The sequence below is a fragment of the Meleagris gallopavo genome, chromosome 28 (assembly GCF_000146605.3).
Source record: "Meleagris gallopavo isolate NT-WF06-2002-E0010 breed Aviagen turkey brand Nicholas breeding stock chromosome 28, Turkey_5.1, whole genome shotgun sequence".
In the NCBI taxonomy this organism is placed as follows: domain Eukaryota; kingdom Metazoa; phylum Chordata; class Aves; order Galliformes; family Phasianidae; genus Meleagris; species Meleagris gallopavo.
The window spans coordinates 3,610,476-3,628,014 of record NC_015038.2 but is presented as its reverse complement, the minus strand read 5'-3'; the positions used below and the strand labels follow the sequence as shown (position 1 = coordinate 3,628,014).

Here is a 17,539-nt window from a genome sequence, read left to right as displayed (position 1 = left end):
GGCAGGAAGGAGGGGAGAGGTGGGATCAAAGCTCCAAAGAAAGGAGCTCGGAGCCCAAAACGAGAGGCTGGGGTGACATGTCGTGGCCCTGGAACACGTGAGCCCTCAAATCAAGGGGCTGGGAGGAGCTCAGACCCAAGTAGAGGGAGCTGGGAGGGAGCAGATCCCAACAGAGGGGCCTAGCAGAGCACATAACCCAGAGGGACCAAACCCCAAATCTGAGTGCACGAGGATCCAACCCCAGCTGCAGGGCTTGGAGGGGCTGGGAGGGCTGGCAGGGCCCAAACAGCCCCCCGAGATGCCCCAACGCCCCGAGGGCTGCAACCACTCACCCACGGCAAAAGCGTTCTGCTTTTCCTAATAGCTTTCATTAGACTTTAATGATTTATTGCTCATCTGCAAGGATTAATATTGCATTCATTAAAAATCATTCATATACAAAATAAACCTCTCTCCCTCCCAGCCCGACGCTGCCGCCGCCCCTGGACATGGCTTAGATGGAGCTGCAGCCCTCAGCCCAGGTGCTGCAACCCACCTGGGTGGGAAAGGCTCCCAGCCCACGGCCCCCAGGAGGGCTGAGGGATGGCAGAGGAGCCACACATGTCAGGCAAGCGCTCCTCAAGAGGGACAGAGAAGGAGCAGAGGGCACAGGAGGGTGAGCCGAGCTGCGCCATCCGTCCTCACATCATCCTCCAGCCCCCAGCGAGGGGAAAGCAGCGTTGCAGCCATACCCAGAGCCACAGGAGCATCTCCCATCCCTGGGATGGGGTGGCTGGAGGCAGCCGAGCAGCTCTCTGGGGGTACCACGTGCCTGTTATCTCTGTAACAGGTGATGTGGTGGGGGAACAAGCGAATCCCTCCCTGTTCTGGCCTTTGCTGGGGGAAGAAAGAGGCATTGGGAGAGGGGAAAAAAGCCAGGAGGAGCCTCACTGGGTTGCAAGGGCTTTCCCCCAACCCGTGACAAGCTGCAAGAGATGGAGAAGAGAAATATTTGTCACCAGAGAGGATGGGGAAGGGAAGAAGGAGGCGATGAGAGTGGCTGGAACACTGCGGGATGCTACTGAGGAAGCTCAGCTCGGGGGCGGGCAGCGAGGGGAGCCCAGGGTGCAGAGGGCCCACTGGGGCACGGGGAAGGCTCAGTCTGTGCATCCGCCTTGGAAAGAAAGTGAAATGCCCTCCAGAAAAACGCAGACACTCTTAACAGCACCCGCTGTGTCCTGCTGGGAGATGGGGCTGCTTGGATAGAGCCCAAACTCCACGGCCGGACACATCGCCCCTCTTTAAGGATCAGAAAAAGGAAAAAGAAGAAAAGAAAGAAAGAAAGAAAGAAAGATACGTTTTCAACTCAAATTAAGGTGCAGTTTGGCTAAAAAAATAATAATAATAATAAAACAAAACAAAAAACTAAGAGAGATGAGGATGATGCTGGGTTAAGTGACCCCCATCCGAATTCAGATTAGCACCCTGAAACAGTGAGCTCCCCAGACCCGGCCAGCATCCGAATAGGGGACCTCAACCAGGTGGGACAGTCACCTATTCGTGAGGTGGCCAGCAGGTGCCACTCTGCTCCCGAGCAGAGCTAGGAGCATTGAACTAGCAGCTAAAACTGGGCTCTTTAAGGCAATTTAGAAGTTGCAGATAATCCACACAAAGAAAGAAAACGTTAAGGTAAGGTAGAAGAGCATCTCCGGATCTGCAGATATCTCGGAGAAGGTTAAAAAAGACAAATTGCCCTTCACACAGCAGGAGAGGGAATCAGGCTGGGAGCCACCAGCGGCCTCAGCAGGGAGAAGATCCCAGGCTCTGTGCTGAGATCACAGAGATGCAACCACATAGGAGGGTGAAAATGAGAAGGAAAAACAGAAGTGACCTTAAAATCACACTGGTCAATGTAAAAACAGGGTTCCTTGTTGGTTAAAAGAAAAAAAGTGAACCAAAATGAAATGATCTTTAAAAATAATCTCCCTAATGTTGCCTTGTGTGGTCTGGTCCTTCATAGGTATGGTCCATCAGTATCTGGAAGAGAAGGGATGGGACAGTGAGGCTTAGGGACGCAGCTCCCACCTGCAAAAGAGTGACCAAGCCTCCAGCAAAGGCACTGACCTGTAGTAGTTGGGTTTGAAAGGCCCATTTTTGTTGAGTCCCAGGTATTTCGCCTGATCGTCTGTCAGTTCCGTCAGGTGGGCGTCGAAGGAAGGCAGGTGCAAGCTGGCAACGTACTCATCTGGGGAACAGGAGAGGGAAGGGGACTCAGCACCCAGCAGGAGGAGGGGCTGAGAGGCTGTCCTGGGTCGTTGCACCTGATGGAGCCCCGTGCCCCAAAAGGAGGGATGAAAAGCTGGAGCCTGCAGGGTAAGGGACACCCTTAGGGACACCACACTGCAGGACAGAAATGGAAGGACCACCTGCAGGTGTTTCGGGGCCATCCTCCCCAAACTCATCCTCTCATTGGAGGTTTTGTTCAGCCCACCTCTCGGTTTACATCCAAAACTTCTGCCCCGTATCAACCAGGGGAGAAAGCAGTGCGGGAAGCAGCTCTGAGAGGCAGCTTCTTCACTCACCCATCTTCTTGGGCAGCAGGTACACGTCCTGTTTGTAGCGGCCCTCGGGAGCGTTGTACAGCTCGATCAGAGCCAGAGCCTGCAGACATCACAGCAGGGTGAGGGACAGCCAGGACACCAACACACAGCACAAAGCTCCCGCGGGTGGAGGTAAGGATTTGGAAGCCTGAGGGAGGGGTGACCACTTCCAAAAAGCCCCCAAGGATGCACTTCCAGCCCTCTCCACCTCTCAGGACCTTGCTGGCACAGGGAAGGACTGCAGGGCTTGGAGATGAGACATCGCCTGCTCTGCTGGCAGCACTGGGGTTCAACGCCCGAAGGAAAACCACGGTGTGAGGGTGAAGGAAAGGGGAGCAGCTCTAATTCCCCCGAACTGTGAGGCTGCTGCACCACGTGGGAATGGACTGCTTGCTTTAAGCTGGCGGCAGAGCTCCAAAAACCACAGCCTCTCCCTCAGCAGGAATAAAACTGCATCTCCCCCAAGTGCCAGCTCAGACAGCTGAGAGCCAGACCCGAAGCGCAGCTCCCATCCCTGTCAGTTTGCACAGCAAGGAAAACTTTCCCCCCACCAACGTGAGCCCCCTCCCCTCCTTCACAGAGGTGGGCTCAGCCCAGCAGTTTCCTCCCACCCATGGCACTGCAGCCAATGCTGAGCACACATCGCACAGCTCAGCCAGATTTAATCATCTTTTTCTTTGAAAAGGTGGAGTCGGGGCAAACAGAGCAGGACTCAGCCGTGTCCGCCCAGCTGAGGCAGTGCTGATGCTCAAAAGCAGTTTAACCACTGACTCCCAGATCCCCCAAACTCACTCTTGTTGTTGTCACTTAGAAATCAGACGTCTCAAGATGGAACAAAGCCTTGCTTTGAAGGGAGCTTAAACCTGTGCTCAGGAAGCTCTCTGGTTGCTTACTGCACAGCAGGAACTGTCAGAGCAAAGCCAGGCTCATTTCAAAGCTACCTCCCAACCTCACGCCATCGTTAACCACATCCCAGCCAAGAGGTGGCGGCTCCGTCTGGCGCCAGCGATCCCAAGCATCCAACTGTGTGTTCCCTGCTTCTTCCAAAACATCCCCACCCCAAAGCTTGTGCAAGACCCCGCAGCATCTCCACCCACCCCCCCCAGGCTACGGACCTGAGTGGTGGCTGTGATAGAGAGGACGAAAGTGGGAACCGTGGAGCAGCTCAGGTTGAGAAGACGGCCCTAAGAGACAGCAGGAGAGGGGTGCTGAGAGCTGAGTGTGCCTCCGAGGCAAAACAAATGAAATCTGGATATAGGACTCACCTCTATCTCCCTATCCCTCCCTGGGGCTGGGGACAACCACAGGGCAGTGATTCGAGAGCCACCCACAGGACCAGAGTGTCCACACTCTGCCTTAGCTTAGTTTCCACCCCAGCCCTCAGCTTTGGGGAATGGAGGTTCTGTGGTTGCTAGGAACTGGGAGTCTCTCCTACTGCCAGGAGAGCTCGAGTGGGAAGAGGAGACAACCAACCCCCCGTGTGCTGGGTGAGAAACCCTGTAAAAGCTAGATGCAGAGGGTGTTGGGCTGACAGGGATGGCTCCTGGCTCAAAAGAACAGATCAGATGGCACCTCTGTGGCTGCACGTGGTACGTGATACCTCCTCCGCCTCAAGAAAAAGGAGAATAATAAGAAAAAGACATCGAGAAACCCTTTCTTGAGCTCTCCCAGGGCTACCTCCCTTTCCAATTCTGACCCTGAGAGATTTCCTGGTGGACGCACAGCTCCCAGCACACCTCAGCCAGCAGCACCACCCGCTTCCCATCCGGCCAGATGACGTGGTCCACTTGGGAACGGACCCGCTCCCAGGTCAGCTCGGGGGTCCGGAGGCTGGTCTGCAGGCAGGATGGAGAGGCTGGAATCACCACGGGGCGACCACGGGGCAGACATGGGCAGCAGGGACACTCACCACGTCGATTTCCGTGTTGGAGTGGCCCATGTTGCACACGATGCAGCTGTTCTTCATCCGATCCAGGTGTTCTCTGGTCACCACGTTCTTGTTTCCTGCAGGCAGGGCAGAGATGAACCCGAGGCAGTGGGAATATAAACCCTCGCATTTCTCCTTCCCTGCACTCGGGTGAAGGAATCGCAGCTTGGGGTAACATCACCCTCCTGGCTGATCACAGAAAAACAAATGCTGAGTGCTGCCTCCGGTCCCACGAATTCACCAGGGGCCAGGAGAGCCCAAAAACCCTTTGAGGACGATGGCTTTGACGTCCCCCTTCCCAGGGGCTGAGGAAGACCGTGGTCAAACTGAAGGCTGGGAGTTAAGAGGAAAAGCTCTCCAAAGAGAGCAGCTACTGCCAGCATAAAATGAGTAACTCCTGGCAGCAAAGCGTCCGTCCCAACGGCTACAGAGCCCCTGAGACACCGCTGGGAAGGACCACTCCTCAGCCTGCACCAAGGCCCACCCAGGACCCCCCCCCTCCCTACCTGTGCAGGTAATGACGACGTCGACCTGACGGATTACTTCACTCAGCTTCACCACCCGAAATCCATCCATGCTGGCGAGAAAGGGGGACAGGAAGCACGATAAGGAGGAGAAGCCTGGTTCCTCCCTGCCTTAGGCCAGAAGGGATCTCAGTCCTACATTGCTGGAGCAGCTCTGAATCACTGCCGGCAGCACCAGGCTGTCCTTCCACACCCCCAGAGATGCCAGATGCGAGTGGAAGGGCTGTGCAAAGGATCTGGCATCAAACCCGCTCTCACAATGCTGTGGGAGCTGGGGATGTATGAAGTGCTCTGCCAGCCCTGCAGGAAGGCTTACAGCAGTCTTCCAAGCCAGCTGGCTGCAGCAGCCTACTGCCCGGTATCCCACCACTGAACAAGCCCTGAAACTGCCCCGGTCCTTCCCCATCACACCCCAAAGAGATGAATACTCTCTGAGCTCAGCCACAGATCCTCCTGGCTCTGTTTCAGCCTCTCTGAGGGTTTGCAGGAGGCTAGAGAGCAGAGGAAGAGATGCTCACAACCAACATGCAACATCTCACCAGGCTTGAAGAGCGCAGATGGGGTCGATCTCCGTGACGTAGACGATCGCTCCCAGGGCTTTCAGAGCAGCACAGCATCCCTTGCCAACCTGCCAAGGCAAAGCATTGACGTGAAGACAAAAAGTGCTAAAATCCCTTCCCCAAAACATCCTGAGCATTCCCCCAGCTGCGCCCTGGAAGCCCCAGCCCGAGGCCAGGAGCAGCTGAGCGAGGCAGAATTCCACTTGTTGGGTACCCAGCTCCCCTCCAGCACACCACCAGCCGGCAGCAGCTTCCAAACCACCCCACTCACAGTCAGCACAGCTTGCATAAGCCTGTACTTCCCCCTGCTGCCTTTAAACCACAGGGTTTCCTTGACATTCAGAGCTGTCCTGCACTGATGGGGGCACAGATCCTCCACCCCATGCTCCCAGCATCAGCACGGGGAAGCAGAACTCCTATAATAGCACCTGTGACTCAAGTCCTCTCTCTCCACTACAAAATTACACAGAAGCTCGTCAGCAGAGCCCTTTTCTCAGTGCCATTTACCCATGCTAACACCTGATAAGTCTCCACGTGCCCGTGCTCAGCCCTGTTTTGGGGGCACCTACGTGCTACCAGGTAAGAAGCACCACCAGACACTCCGCTTATCACCCAGCTGCAACCACAGTTGCTGAAAACGGCCAGAAAGGGCAAACTGGGACATCAACCCACATCCAAACGGTGAACCAGCGAGGGTGGAAAGGTTTCCTTGGCCTGCAGAACTGCAGTAAATGTCAGGACAGGCCCCCGAGACAACAACTCTCAGCATAACTCGTGGTTGGAGAGGCACACAGCACCGCAGAGAGCCTGGGAGAGAGCCAGCACAGCTTCTCAGTCGAGCAGAGCTGAGCTCCGTTGGTGTCTAAATAAATTAGGAAGCGTGTTCCTGCTGGGAAGAGCATTTGCAGCTACTGCCAGGCCCTCTGCAGCACGGGAAGATAAACACCCACACAGACAGCGCACAGATGGAGGGAAGGTGTCAGCTCCCAGCTCTGCGCTCTTCCAGGGCAGAATCATTTACAAGCTTGTGGTACAATCTCCCCCTGCCAGAACATCATCCACCAGCAAGAGGCAGCCTGCCCTTCGCCTCCTGTGCCACAGGCTCAGCGACAGCAGGGCTGCATGCTGAACTCGAGCCAGGGACAGCAGATGGGAGCACCCATGGGTAGTTATCATTCAGGCCAGCGTTCCTAGCAACTGTTGTATTTGCAGCTCAGCTGATCTGCAGGCAAACTGGGAAATGTGATGCTTGCCCTCCACCCTCCCGGCGGGCTCTAGCAAGATGTCTCTCCTAACAGCTCACCGGATCTGATTTCCTCTATCAATCAAATGTGAGCAGGGAAGGGCAGGACTCTGAGCTAGGGGAAAGGATGGCTGGGGGGAAGCTCACGAAACTCACCTCCCCATAGCCACAAACCACCACTTGCTTCCCTCCAAACATCACATCTGTGGTCCTCTTCAGGCTGGAGGACAGAGAGAGACCTGCTTTGGGACCGGTCAGGCACACAGCAAGGGGCCCCAAAACCAGGTCCTGCAAACACACAGCGAGGGCAGAGCAGCCCTGGGGATGGGGACAAGGGCTGCACTCACCCGTCCAGGATGGACTCCCGGCAGCAATACAGGTTGTCAAATTTCTGTTTGGTCACAGAGTCGTTCACATTCATGGCCGGCACGCAGAGCTTCCCAGCTTTGGAGAGCTGGTACAGCCTGGAAGAGGACAGATGCAGGTCAGAGCAGACAGCAGCAACCCAACGAGAGACCTTCAGGTCAGCCTTCCCAAACCCCTACCTGTGCACACCGGTCACGCTCTCCTCCACAATCCCTCGGATCTTCTTGAATATGTTGGGGTACTTCTTATAAACCCAATGGGTCAGATCCCCACCATCGTCCAGTATCTAGAGAACAGCGAGGAACAGCATGGGGCAGTCAAGCTTTCCACCAGGAAAAGCACTTGCAGGGGATGGGGTGAGCACAGAGAGATGGAGAGCATCTGCAGGCACTGATGGAGAGCTGCCTGTGGGCCAGGACTCCTGGGTCCTCCTGGATGCTTCGGGGGCCTCTCTGAAAGGGAGGATTTTGTACCCTGTGCGGAGCCAATGGATCCTAACAGGATTTTCTGTCCCTGCTACTGCTTTGCAGCCTGGAAACGCAGCCACAGGCAGCACTAACTGAACAGCCTGAGGTCAGAAGGAAGCTATAGCATTCATGCTCCATAAGCAAACAGCTGAGAGCTGTCAGTGAGTGCCACACGCTCTCACATCATCCGTGATCACGGACCCCAAGCCAAGGCAGTGAGAGGCATCATCTGCTTTCAGCAAGGCAACGGAGCCCTCGGAAACCCCTGCAGATGGGGTCTGTGTCAAGAGAGGAGCAGTCAGGGCAGCTCCCACAGGGTCTGATGGTTTCCTGACTCGCTGACAGGCTCCAGCAGGAGATGCTCCCATGCCATCGTGCCGTACAGCTCAGGACACTGCAGCTCCCACAGCCTTCACAGTGACCCCCAGCCCAGCTCCAGCTGCCGTTCTCCACGACCCCCAGGATTTGGGCACGGACTCAAAGGCCTTTATAACACCAGCAGGTGCCCAGGCACACTGACAGGCTCCTAAGAACCGCCCCAGGGAGGGGAGGGTGAGGAGCCCCCATTGATGGCTCCACAGAGGAAGAGGAAGGGCTGGAAGAAGGCTCGTTACCATGTTAGCCTGCCAGCCATCTACGTTAACACAGCGGTCAATGCACCACCAGAAGTCATCCTCTGACTCTCCCTTCCAGGCAAATACGGCAACACCTAGAAGGAGAAGAGGAGCATCCTTGGCACCCGCTGAGTTTGGCAGAACTTTCAGCTTGGGAAAACCCCAGACATGGAAAACCAAGCAGGGATCAGAGCCCAGGATCACACCTACGTATCCATCCCTAGAAAACATTCGGTCCGACCCTTTCCTGGAACTGGAGGCTGCAAAGCTGGGAGAGGGACCGGGATGGATGCTGCCCCGTAGGTCAGCAGCACTCACCTGCTTCTGCCAAGGCAGCTGCCACCTCGTTCTGGGTGGAGTAGATGTTGCAGGCGGACCAGCGGCACTGAGCTCCCAGCGCACACAGCGTCTCAATCAGCACCTGTGGGACAGAGGGGTGAGCAGGGTGGGCACAGCCCCCCTGTGTGCAGCCAAGGATGGAGCGAGGGGAGCGGCTCCGACAAACATTGCCCAGGGAAAATGCAGCCAGCAGGACCTCTGTGAGAGGTTTCCAGGAACGTGGAGGGGTCTTCAGCAATTCCCCAAAGGGGGACAATGGGGAAAAGCTGGGTTTTCCCACCTTGGATGCCCAAATAAGAAGCCACTCACCGCAGTCTGTGCTGTAATGTGTGTACAGCCTACGATTTTAGCTCCAGCCAAAGGTTTCTCCCCTTGAGCTCGCTTCCTGAGTGAAATCAGAGCAGACATGTCTGCAAAAGGAAGGCAGGGGTTTTAATGATGGCTTACTCCAGGGTGGGACCCCTTTCTGCCAGACCTGCTCCCCTCTCAAGGGTCTCACAGGACACATCCAGTCCCATTGCTCTTGCCATAGTCACTGTGCAGTCAGGGAAAAACCTCCCTGCCTCTGCTCTGCCAGCTCTGTTCACACTGGGATCAGGACACCAGCATCACCTGTCACTTGGCAAAGCCACGGGGACACAGCATCCCCCAGGCACCTACCAAGGGGGTGTGGGGTGCACCAGCGTGCCCCCACTAAGGGCACTCACCAGCCTTGCAGCAGAATCACATCAATAAGAAACACCTAAAGATGGAAACAGTGCTGCCATACCTCAAAAGAGCTGCTCTAAATGTGTTCTGTACCCTTCTCTGGCTTTGGTAGATTGTGTCTAAAAGGAGCCTGGAAGCAAAGTTACCCAATCAGAACATTAACTCAGCTCTCCACAAACCCCAAGGGAAGAGGCTGAGACAGTTTTAGCGTCTCCAAAGGAGCTGCAAGATCCTCTCCCATCCAAAACCCCAGGAACACACAGAGCCACTCCAAAAACAGATGCAACGTGTCGTTCATGCTGTTGCATTTAGCTCTTCCCCACATCGTGTGCTGATTTGTGGAGGGAAGAGAAGGCACTTGAGGCACCCGAGACCACGAGGAGAGTCCTGGGAATCCCTTTGGCTCAGCTCTCACCTGCACGAGCACAGCACCCAGCCTTGAGCCCCTCAGACCCCCACACCCCCTCACCTTGCTCAGCGATCTCAATCTCCCGGCGTCCAAACTCTGCCTGCTTGATGTTCTTCACGCAGAAGTTGCTGCTGCCTTTGGAGTTGGTTTGCTGCTTCTCACGGGGAGACACCTCATCGTCAGAGCTGTCTGTGTAGGAGGCAGCTAAAGCCAGCAGAGGAACGAGTGTCACCCCCAGTCCTGGTGCCCTCTGCCCCGTTTTGCTTCCCTTTTCATGCACACGCACGCTTATGGCCCAGACTACAAATGTCACAAGGAAAACCCGTGTCCATAAGGAATCTGGCACTCTCGCTCTTGAAAATAACTCAGTGCTGAGCGATCACAGAATGACAGAACGGCCTGGGTTGAAAAGGAGCGCAGTGCTCATCCAGTTCCAACTCCCTGCTGTGTGCAGGTCACCAACCAGCAGCCCAGGCTGCCCAGAGCCACATCCAGCCTGGCCTTGAGTCCCTCCAGGGGCATCCACAGCCTCCTTGGGATGCGCTGTGTGATGCACTGGAGCCCAACTACGAGAACGAATGAGGCTGATTTAGCAGAACACAAACCTCCCCAAACCCCAGAACTTCCCCTTACACGTCAGAGCACAGCCCAGCAATACAGAGCATCCTGAGACCGATGCCACATCCACAGTGGCACTGCCAGCAGCCCTGGGGTCAGCCACGCAGCACCTACCAGAGCTGTAGCTGTCAGTGGAAGACTGGGAGATGGAGCGGGACAGGGAGCGGCGGCCGGTCTTGGTTGGGAACTTGGTGAACTCCTGCATGTCATCTGCAAACTGGATTTGCTGAGAGATGCAAAGGAAGAGAAGCGCCAGGTGAGCCCGTGCTCCTTAAGGCGAGTCATCTGTAGCGGCTACAAGGGCCCAGGGCTCCTTTCAATGCACTGCTGTCACAGAAGTGAGCCCTACCAAACGTACCGGGAGTGGCTGCAGATGCCCAATACAGAACCTCCTTTTCTGCCTCCTCATCCCTGCCACCAGAAGCTTGCAGCAGATTTGATGCCTAACCCCCGAGGTTAAAACAAAGAGCCCTGGAACGTCCCCTTGGCCCATCTCTGGCTCCCAGAACATCGGGGTGCTCCTGCAGGGCACTGTGCAGCCCTCTGGCCGAGCCCTGGGTGACCGAGGTCCCCACGCAGCTCAGCACAGAGCTGCAGCTCCATCAGCCCCTCCCTCCCTCACCAATTCTGCCCAAAAACACAGCACTGACAGAGGCGGGCTGGTCCCAGCACCAGCTGCGATCCCGGCGCTCCTATCTCCTTTCCCAGGTTAAAAACAAGGCACGTCCTTCCAAAACCCACACTAAGAGCTGGGGGGAGAAAATCAGCGAGAGAACATTTCAACAAAACGCAGTTGACATTGCATTGACTTTCAATCTCCTGCGTGTTACAGATGTTTCCATTGGAAGAAGTGCCCTCAAACAGCTCTTCCTCCCTCCCGGTTCGGCCAGAGGCAACTCAGGGCTCCCACCAGCCTCAAAGAAGGGGCAAAACAGCCCCAAATTGCCTCTGCTCAGCCAGCAGCAGCCCCACTGCTCCTGCAAGAGCTGCATTCAAGGCAACGAGGAAAAGAGCCCCAGGCTGACAGGGGACAGAACCCCCACCCTGCTGACAAAGAGCCCCAGTGTGGTCTCTTCCCTCTGCTGGTCACTGCAGGATTTAATTTTGGCACTTTAATAAGGATGAGACCTCACTGCGAGGAGCATCGTTAACAGCATCCCCACGGGCATAGGAAACCTCGGGAAGAGCCCTGAAGAGATCAGCACAGAGGCCTCGAGGAGGGGGTTTCCACGCCATTGCAATCCTCAAAAGCTCTGATGTGGCAAGCAGGCTTTGAGAGCAGAAGAATGAAGTTATTTGGCTGAGCCATCCGTCCCAGACAGGAGGAACCCGGGAGACGACGGCTGCGTGCTGCTGGGGCTGCGTGCCTTGGTGGAAGGAGTGGGAATGCTCAATGGAGTCTGCAGCTTTGGTTTTGTAATCCTTGTGGGTCTCTCGGTGCAGAGGGAGGAGGAGGAACCCGAGGGGGTCCCAACTCACAGGAGAGCTCAGAGGTGCGGGACCACATCCAGCAAGCAGTGCCAGGTGGTCAGCAGCCGTATCCTGGGGGACACGCTGCCTTCCCAACCAAGGAATGACACTGCCAGGCCCACGGCTTGCTGCTTGGCTCCAGCTTACCAAAGAGAGCCCCAGAACTGTGCTGGTGGGCACTTCCAGGCGGAAAGCAGAGCAGCAACACCACCAGCCCAGCACCGCTCCCAGCCCATCCCTCTGGCAATCTGTCAGCACAGCACAGAGGGTGTAAACATGCCCCCATCAAACAGCTGCTGGCATTAAACCAGCTTAAAGCACGAGCTGAGGTGTTTTCTCCATCTCAGGAAAAGGTTTCCGGGGAAGAGGTGAACCCAGGAGATAAAAGCCCTGCAGACAACGCAGCCTGGTGCTGCAGCACATGCAGGCACCTGCCAGCTCCCAGCTTGGGCACCCAGTGACGGCAGCCAGGGGTGTAACACCTCCCTGTGGATGGCAAATAGGAGATGTGATGGGCTGAGGGTGGGGATGGGGCTGTGCTTCACCACCACCATCCCCACTGATGCACACAGCAGCAGCTCCGAGGCACGGCGCGGTCCCACTGCTTGGAGCAGCAGCTCTGGGAACTGGGTTTGAACCGAGGGAAAAAGAAACATCACTGCTAAGGGAACAGAGTGCTGAATTAACCACAGTAATCCCCACCATGGCTTTACTAGAGCTCATCCGAACCGTGCAGCTTAGCAAAATCTGTCCCATCTAAAATTATCACCCAACGCAGCTTCTGAACCGAGCCTGCTTGGCACGTCAGGGCTGCAGCACTGGGTGGGCACTGCTGCATCACAGCAAGGCAGAAATCCCCCAATCCCTCAGCGCGGGATGGATGGAGCCAGGCTGGGATGGATGAGAGCTGTGTGCCCGTGAGCAGCAAGCATCGTGCCGAGCTCCAGCCTGGGAGCGCAGGGCTCAGCGAGTTGCCCTGGAGGAAAACACCAGGACCCGATGCCTGCCTGCCAAGTTTTAGCCCAGCTGTGCTGCCTGCCAGTCACACGCAAGCTCAATCACACCTGCCAAGGCAGAAGTACATTTCCTCCCCTTGCAAAACACAGCACGACTGTGCCCACTCCCGCCCCAGTGCCCCCCAGCATCGCCGCTTCTCTGGGAGAAGACGTGGACTGCAACCACCACCCTGAACACACAGTGCACCCACACTGCATGACTCAGTGGGAGCTGCTCTGAGCTCCACGTGAGGCAAGGAGGTGACCCACCTAAAGCAACTCGAGGCAGCCAACCCCCATTTAACATCACCCCCCAAGGCTGGGATGCGGTCAGCAGCTGCCCGCACTGCAGCATCCCTCCTGCCACCTGCCTTCAGTCCATTGCTTTGTCATTCCCATACATTTGGGCAGCCTATGCCTTCCATCTCGGCATCCATCCCCTCACCAGCCCAGCATCCAGCTGCTGGGAGGGCACGCAGAGCTCTGCAGGCCTGGAGGTGGGCAGCTGGATGCCCAGCCCAGCCCTGGGGCAAATTACCTGTGCAGAAATCCCACTCCCCTGTGCAGTTTGCTCTGGGGAAGCCGTGGCTGTGATCTCGTGCAGAGCTTCGCCCTGCCGTGCTGCTGAGTTTGGACATTTCTAAACGACAATTGTTCCAATTCATTTATTTTCAGCAGAGAGTCACTGTGTTCAGTTCAATGCAGCAGGAAGGAAGGGAAAAGGCACCCCAGGGGCTGAGGTCTCTCCAGCCACACAGCAGCCAAGGGGGAAAAAAGAGAAGAGGGAAAAAAAAAAACCAAACCACAACCAACACAGCATGAGGCTTTTCTTATTTTCTAGGTCAAAAAGAAGAGCAGAGCAGCAGGTTTGCTCGGGACAGCCCCCCGGAGAGGGGACAACTCCTTCTGGGCTCTGATCCTGCAACCACCCGTCCAGAGAGGCCCTGGAGATGCTGCTGGGGAGCACAGCCACAGTTGCTGGCAGCAGCCCCGGGCAGGCAGTGCTGTCCTCAGCCCCACTCTGCCCTACTTGCAAGCTGTGCTGACCAAACCCAGCTCCTGCAGCCTCCCCGAGGACAGCAGCGCCCACAGGGGGGGCAGGGACCCATCCAGCACGTCGGGGACAAAGATGCCGCTCAGCACTCAACCACGTCTGGTTTTGTGATAGAAGTCACGAAGGCAGCTACGGGTGTTTTTGGGTACCTACCCTGCCAGGTTTCCCAATCCCACGGGCATTTCTAGCCTATATTGCCCTGAAGGATCCAAGGAATGAGGCAGACGAGGACACAGGGGTCAGCAAGGCGCAGCTAGCAGCTCCCAGCCCGACCTCTCACCATCCCAAGCTCCAAACCAGCAACAAGGGGAGGTTTGGAGAAAGGCTTCGGGTGCGCATTTGGCCCCGTGGTTCATCCAGCCACCCCATCCTACCTCCTCCTGCTGGCCAGGTGAGCCAGAACCAAGCTGCAAGATGTGAGACTGCACAAGCTGGAGGCACAACCTGATTTCCAGCCACAAATCCACTCAGCAGCAAAGAAACACCCCAGCCAGAGCCAGAGCAGATTTGGGACGAGATGACCTTCAATGCTCCCTTCCAACCCCAATGATTCTGTGACCCTATGGGCAGGGGGCTGGCATGAGCAACACCACAGCTTTAGCCATGGCCACAGCAGCCCAGCAGCAGCATCAGCATCTTCCGATGGTCTGCAGAGCAGCAGCCATCACATAACAAGCAGGACCCACTCCTGCCCCAGGCGCAGTCACAGCTCCAGGACTTTCTCCTCGGTGATGCAACAGCTTCCAACCCTTTGAAGACATCCCAAAGGGGATGATTTGGTTCAGCTTCGCAGATGAAGGAGGGATCATCGCCGTGGAGCACTGCTTCCATCCGTACCTGCAGCTCGCGGGGCAGGAGCTGCTGCCAGCAAGGCAGAGCTGAGCAGGAAGCACAGCCAAACCTCAGGCTGGAACGCTCTGCAGTTCCCAACAAGGAAATAAAGGGCACTGAGGTCCTGGCCAAACAAGCTGGCCGAGCCCTAACACCATCCTCCATCCTTTGCTGGCAGAGGAGGCCTGGCTGGGAAAAGCGCTGGGGATGAAAAACAAAACCAGAAAGTTTCCATGAGCCCAGGAGAAGAATTACAGACTTTCAGAGCATGGGAGAGGTGAAGGAACAGCAGGAAAGGAGCGGGTTCACTCCAAAGGTTTACAAGGCTGCAAAGCGCCGCGAGGTCTCAGCCACCCCACGAATCACTGAATGCTGGTGAGGGGGAAAAACAAACAGAGCACGGGATTAAAGAAAATCGATGCGATTTTAAGCGTCCAACTGTTAAAGAGTAACTGGGAATAATTGCTGCCTTATAAACACCTTCAGGTCAAAGGTGTGCTGCCTCCAGCAGTGGCAGAGGAAAGCTCTCCAGCAGCAGATAAGGCACCTGGTCCTTGGACTCCAGGCTTCCAGGCACAGCATTGCTCCCCATGGGAGAGCTCCTGGAGCAGTCTGATACCAGGATCTGTATGGGATTTGAGTGAACGCCCATCGGGCTGCAGGGCTCAACCCTACAGAACCAGCTGGGGTTACCTGGACACCTCCTGCAGTGCAAACAGAGATTGTTGGGTCGGCCCACGCATCCCCCAGCAGAGATAGCAAGGTTTGTGGAGGGCTGATAAGGCTTGGAAACAGGGAAAGCATCACAGGAGGAGCCTCCTGCGGGCTCAGAGGAGGGCACAAACTCACCCATCAGCCAACAGTGAGATAATTGGTGTTAATTGGAGCTACCTTGCTGGATTAAGGTGCTTACAGGGCAAGCGGAGAACTAAGAGCCCCAGCAAAACACTTTGGAGCTTGAAGGCCACAAATCTGTGCATCACAGCTGACAGGGAATCAACTTCAATTAACGGCCATTTTTAAATGAAACCCAACTTCTTCCAGCCTGAAAAGGACACAGGAATACACAGGAGTGCTGTCAGAGGGCTCGGCCAGCCCTGCAGTGCAAGCTGGCAGAAAGCCCCAAACCTCCCCTAACCCAAAGCCATGAGCAGCGAAGCAGCCCCACCTGCCTCCGCTTCCTCCCCAGATACAGCCTGCAGAAGCCCAGGAGTACCTCAAGACTTCTTTTGGTCTTTCAAGAGACCAAGCACCTCGTCCCCTAGATCCAACTGCGGTTGGAAGATGCTCCATCCCAGCGCCACGGCTGTAAGGGAATCAGCATCGTGCAGGAGCAGAGCTGAGCCCTTCCTGTAGGCAGGATTGATTTCAGTCACACCGGGGGCAGCAGGAGGGATAAGAAGTGGATGATCCTCACGTCCTGCTCGCAGCCCAGGCTCCTGCCACCCCCACAAACCCCAGCCAGCCAACTTGGGCAGCGTGAGCTCTGCCAACGGGCTGCAGGAGCCACCAAGGAAAGCTGTACCCACCTCCAAAGGCAGCACGAGCCTCACCCCAATGACAGCACAGCCTGTTTAACTAGCTGGAACATCGTGTCCCCAACCATTGAAGTTCTTTGGCCGTCGCCAACCCGAAGTAAACAGATTCTGCAGCAGCAATAAGCTCGTTACCAAGGCCACCGTATTGATCCCCAAGTGGAATTAACAGGAGCAGTTCAAGCACGCCGTGGGGCAGCTGAGATGGTCTCCCAAAGGCAGCCCCCACCTTCAGCTGTGCCAGGGGGCCCTGCTGCGATGCTGGGGACTTTCTGAGCCCCGAACCTCTCAAACTGACCCGCGCTCCTGAAGTCATTGAGAAAGGGGGCTGCCAAAGCATTGGCACGAGGTCCCCTGCGGGCAGTGCCCCGTGGGACTGGCAGGAACGTCAGCACGATGCTCCAGGCCAACGCGAGGCAGAGTCCCCAGATAAGCAGCCTCGATCAAAGGGCTCAGCAGGAAGAGAAGCAAAGCCCTCTGCAAACAGCAGCGTCGCCCACAGGAAGCTCCCAGCGATAACGAGTCCAGCCGGACAGAAGCAAATCTCCTGGACTAAGCGCTGCTCAAACAGCAGGGATGTGGTGCTCAGAGACTCCTGGGAGGAGCAGGGCATCGTCCTCACCTGCAAAACCCTGGGCTGAACCAGCTGCTTATTGGCAAGGCTCGCTGCCAGGCTGGCCTCAGCTTCCTGGCTGTTAGGGCAGGACGTTCCGAGCAGGGGCAGCACGAAGAAGATGCGGTGCGGGGTGGGAACATCGCACAGGGAAAGCTGTCAGGGTCCCAAAGAAAGTATTGGCGTAGGGCTGGACCCACCCCCATTGTGCATTTTGGGAAAGGCCTAAAGAAAACAGTGCCTTGCTGCCAGTGCTCCTCCTGTGCTCCCGTCGGGGCTCCCAACAGGGCCAGGAGCCTCAGAACCCCTCCGTGCACAGCTTGCAGCACCAGAAGGCCAGAGCTGCTTCCTGAGGAGCGCTGGGAATGGGCACCCAAAGCCCCTTCCCACCCCTGAAGGTCAGCAAGCACAGTGGAAACAGCCGACCTGGTGTGCTGCAGGAGGGGGAGAATGGAGAGCGATGAAAACGACCCAAGAGCGGCTTTCACAGAACTAATTAAAGATGCTGTCACTTAACAAAGCACCACCAATCCCTGCTCCCTGCCCCAAGCAAACCATCTCAGCTCGCAGCACCGCGTGGCTCGCACTCACCATGGGTCAGGGGCCCCGACTGTAGGGCACAGCAATGTGTTTGCTGCCTCCCCACTCCAAGCAAAAGCCAAATCAGCTCCGTGCTGAGCAGGAGGA

At 56.4% G+C, this 17,539-nt stretch overlaps 1 protein-coding gene across 3 annotated transcripts; it reads right to left on the bottom strand.

Moving 5' to 3' along the window:
* Positions 1-1,916: 1,916 nt before the first annotated feature.
* Positions 1,917-16,177, bottom strand: AHCYL1 (adenosylhomocysteinase like 1). 3 transcript variants are annotated; one of them, XM_019623284.2, is made up of 16 exons: positions 10,469-10,580; positions 9,797-9,940; positions 8,929-9,029; positions 8,599-8,701; positions 8,281-8,375; positions 7,379-7,485; positions 7,181-7,297; positions 6,990-7,053; positions 5,570-5,658; positions 5,013-5,083; positions 4,489-4,583; positions 4,316-4,414; positions 3,695-3,763; positions 2,562-2,640; positions 2,104-2,224; positions 1,917-2,016 (listed from the first exon to the last, which is right to left on the bottom strand). In XM_019623284.2, exons 1-16 carry the CDS (start codon positions 10,557-10,559, stop codon positions 2,010-2,012), a joined length of 1,452 nt encoding a protein of 483 aa, XP_019478829.1. In that variant the 5' UTR covers positions 10,560-10,580; the 3' UTR covers positions 1,917-2,009. The 3 variants fall into 3 exon arrangements, with proteins under 3 accessions (XP_019478829.1, XP_031412854.1, XP_019478831.1); XM_031556994.1 differs by lacking the exon at positions 4,316-4,414; XM_019623286.2 differs by lacking the exons at positions 1,917-2,016; positions 2,104-2,224; positions 2,562-2,640; positions 3,695-3,763 and adding exons at positions 3,779-4,188; positions 15,921-16,177 and having other exon boundaries at positions 4,276-4,414.
* Positions 16,178-17,539: the final 1,362 nt, after the last annotated feature.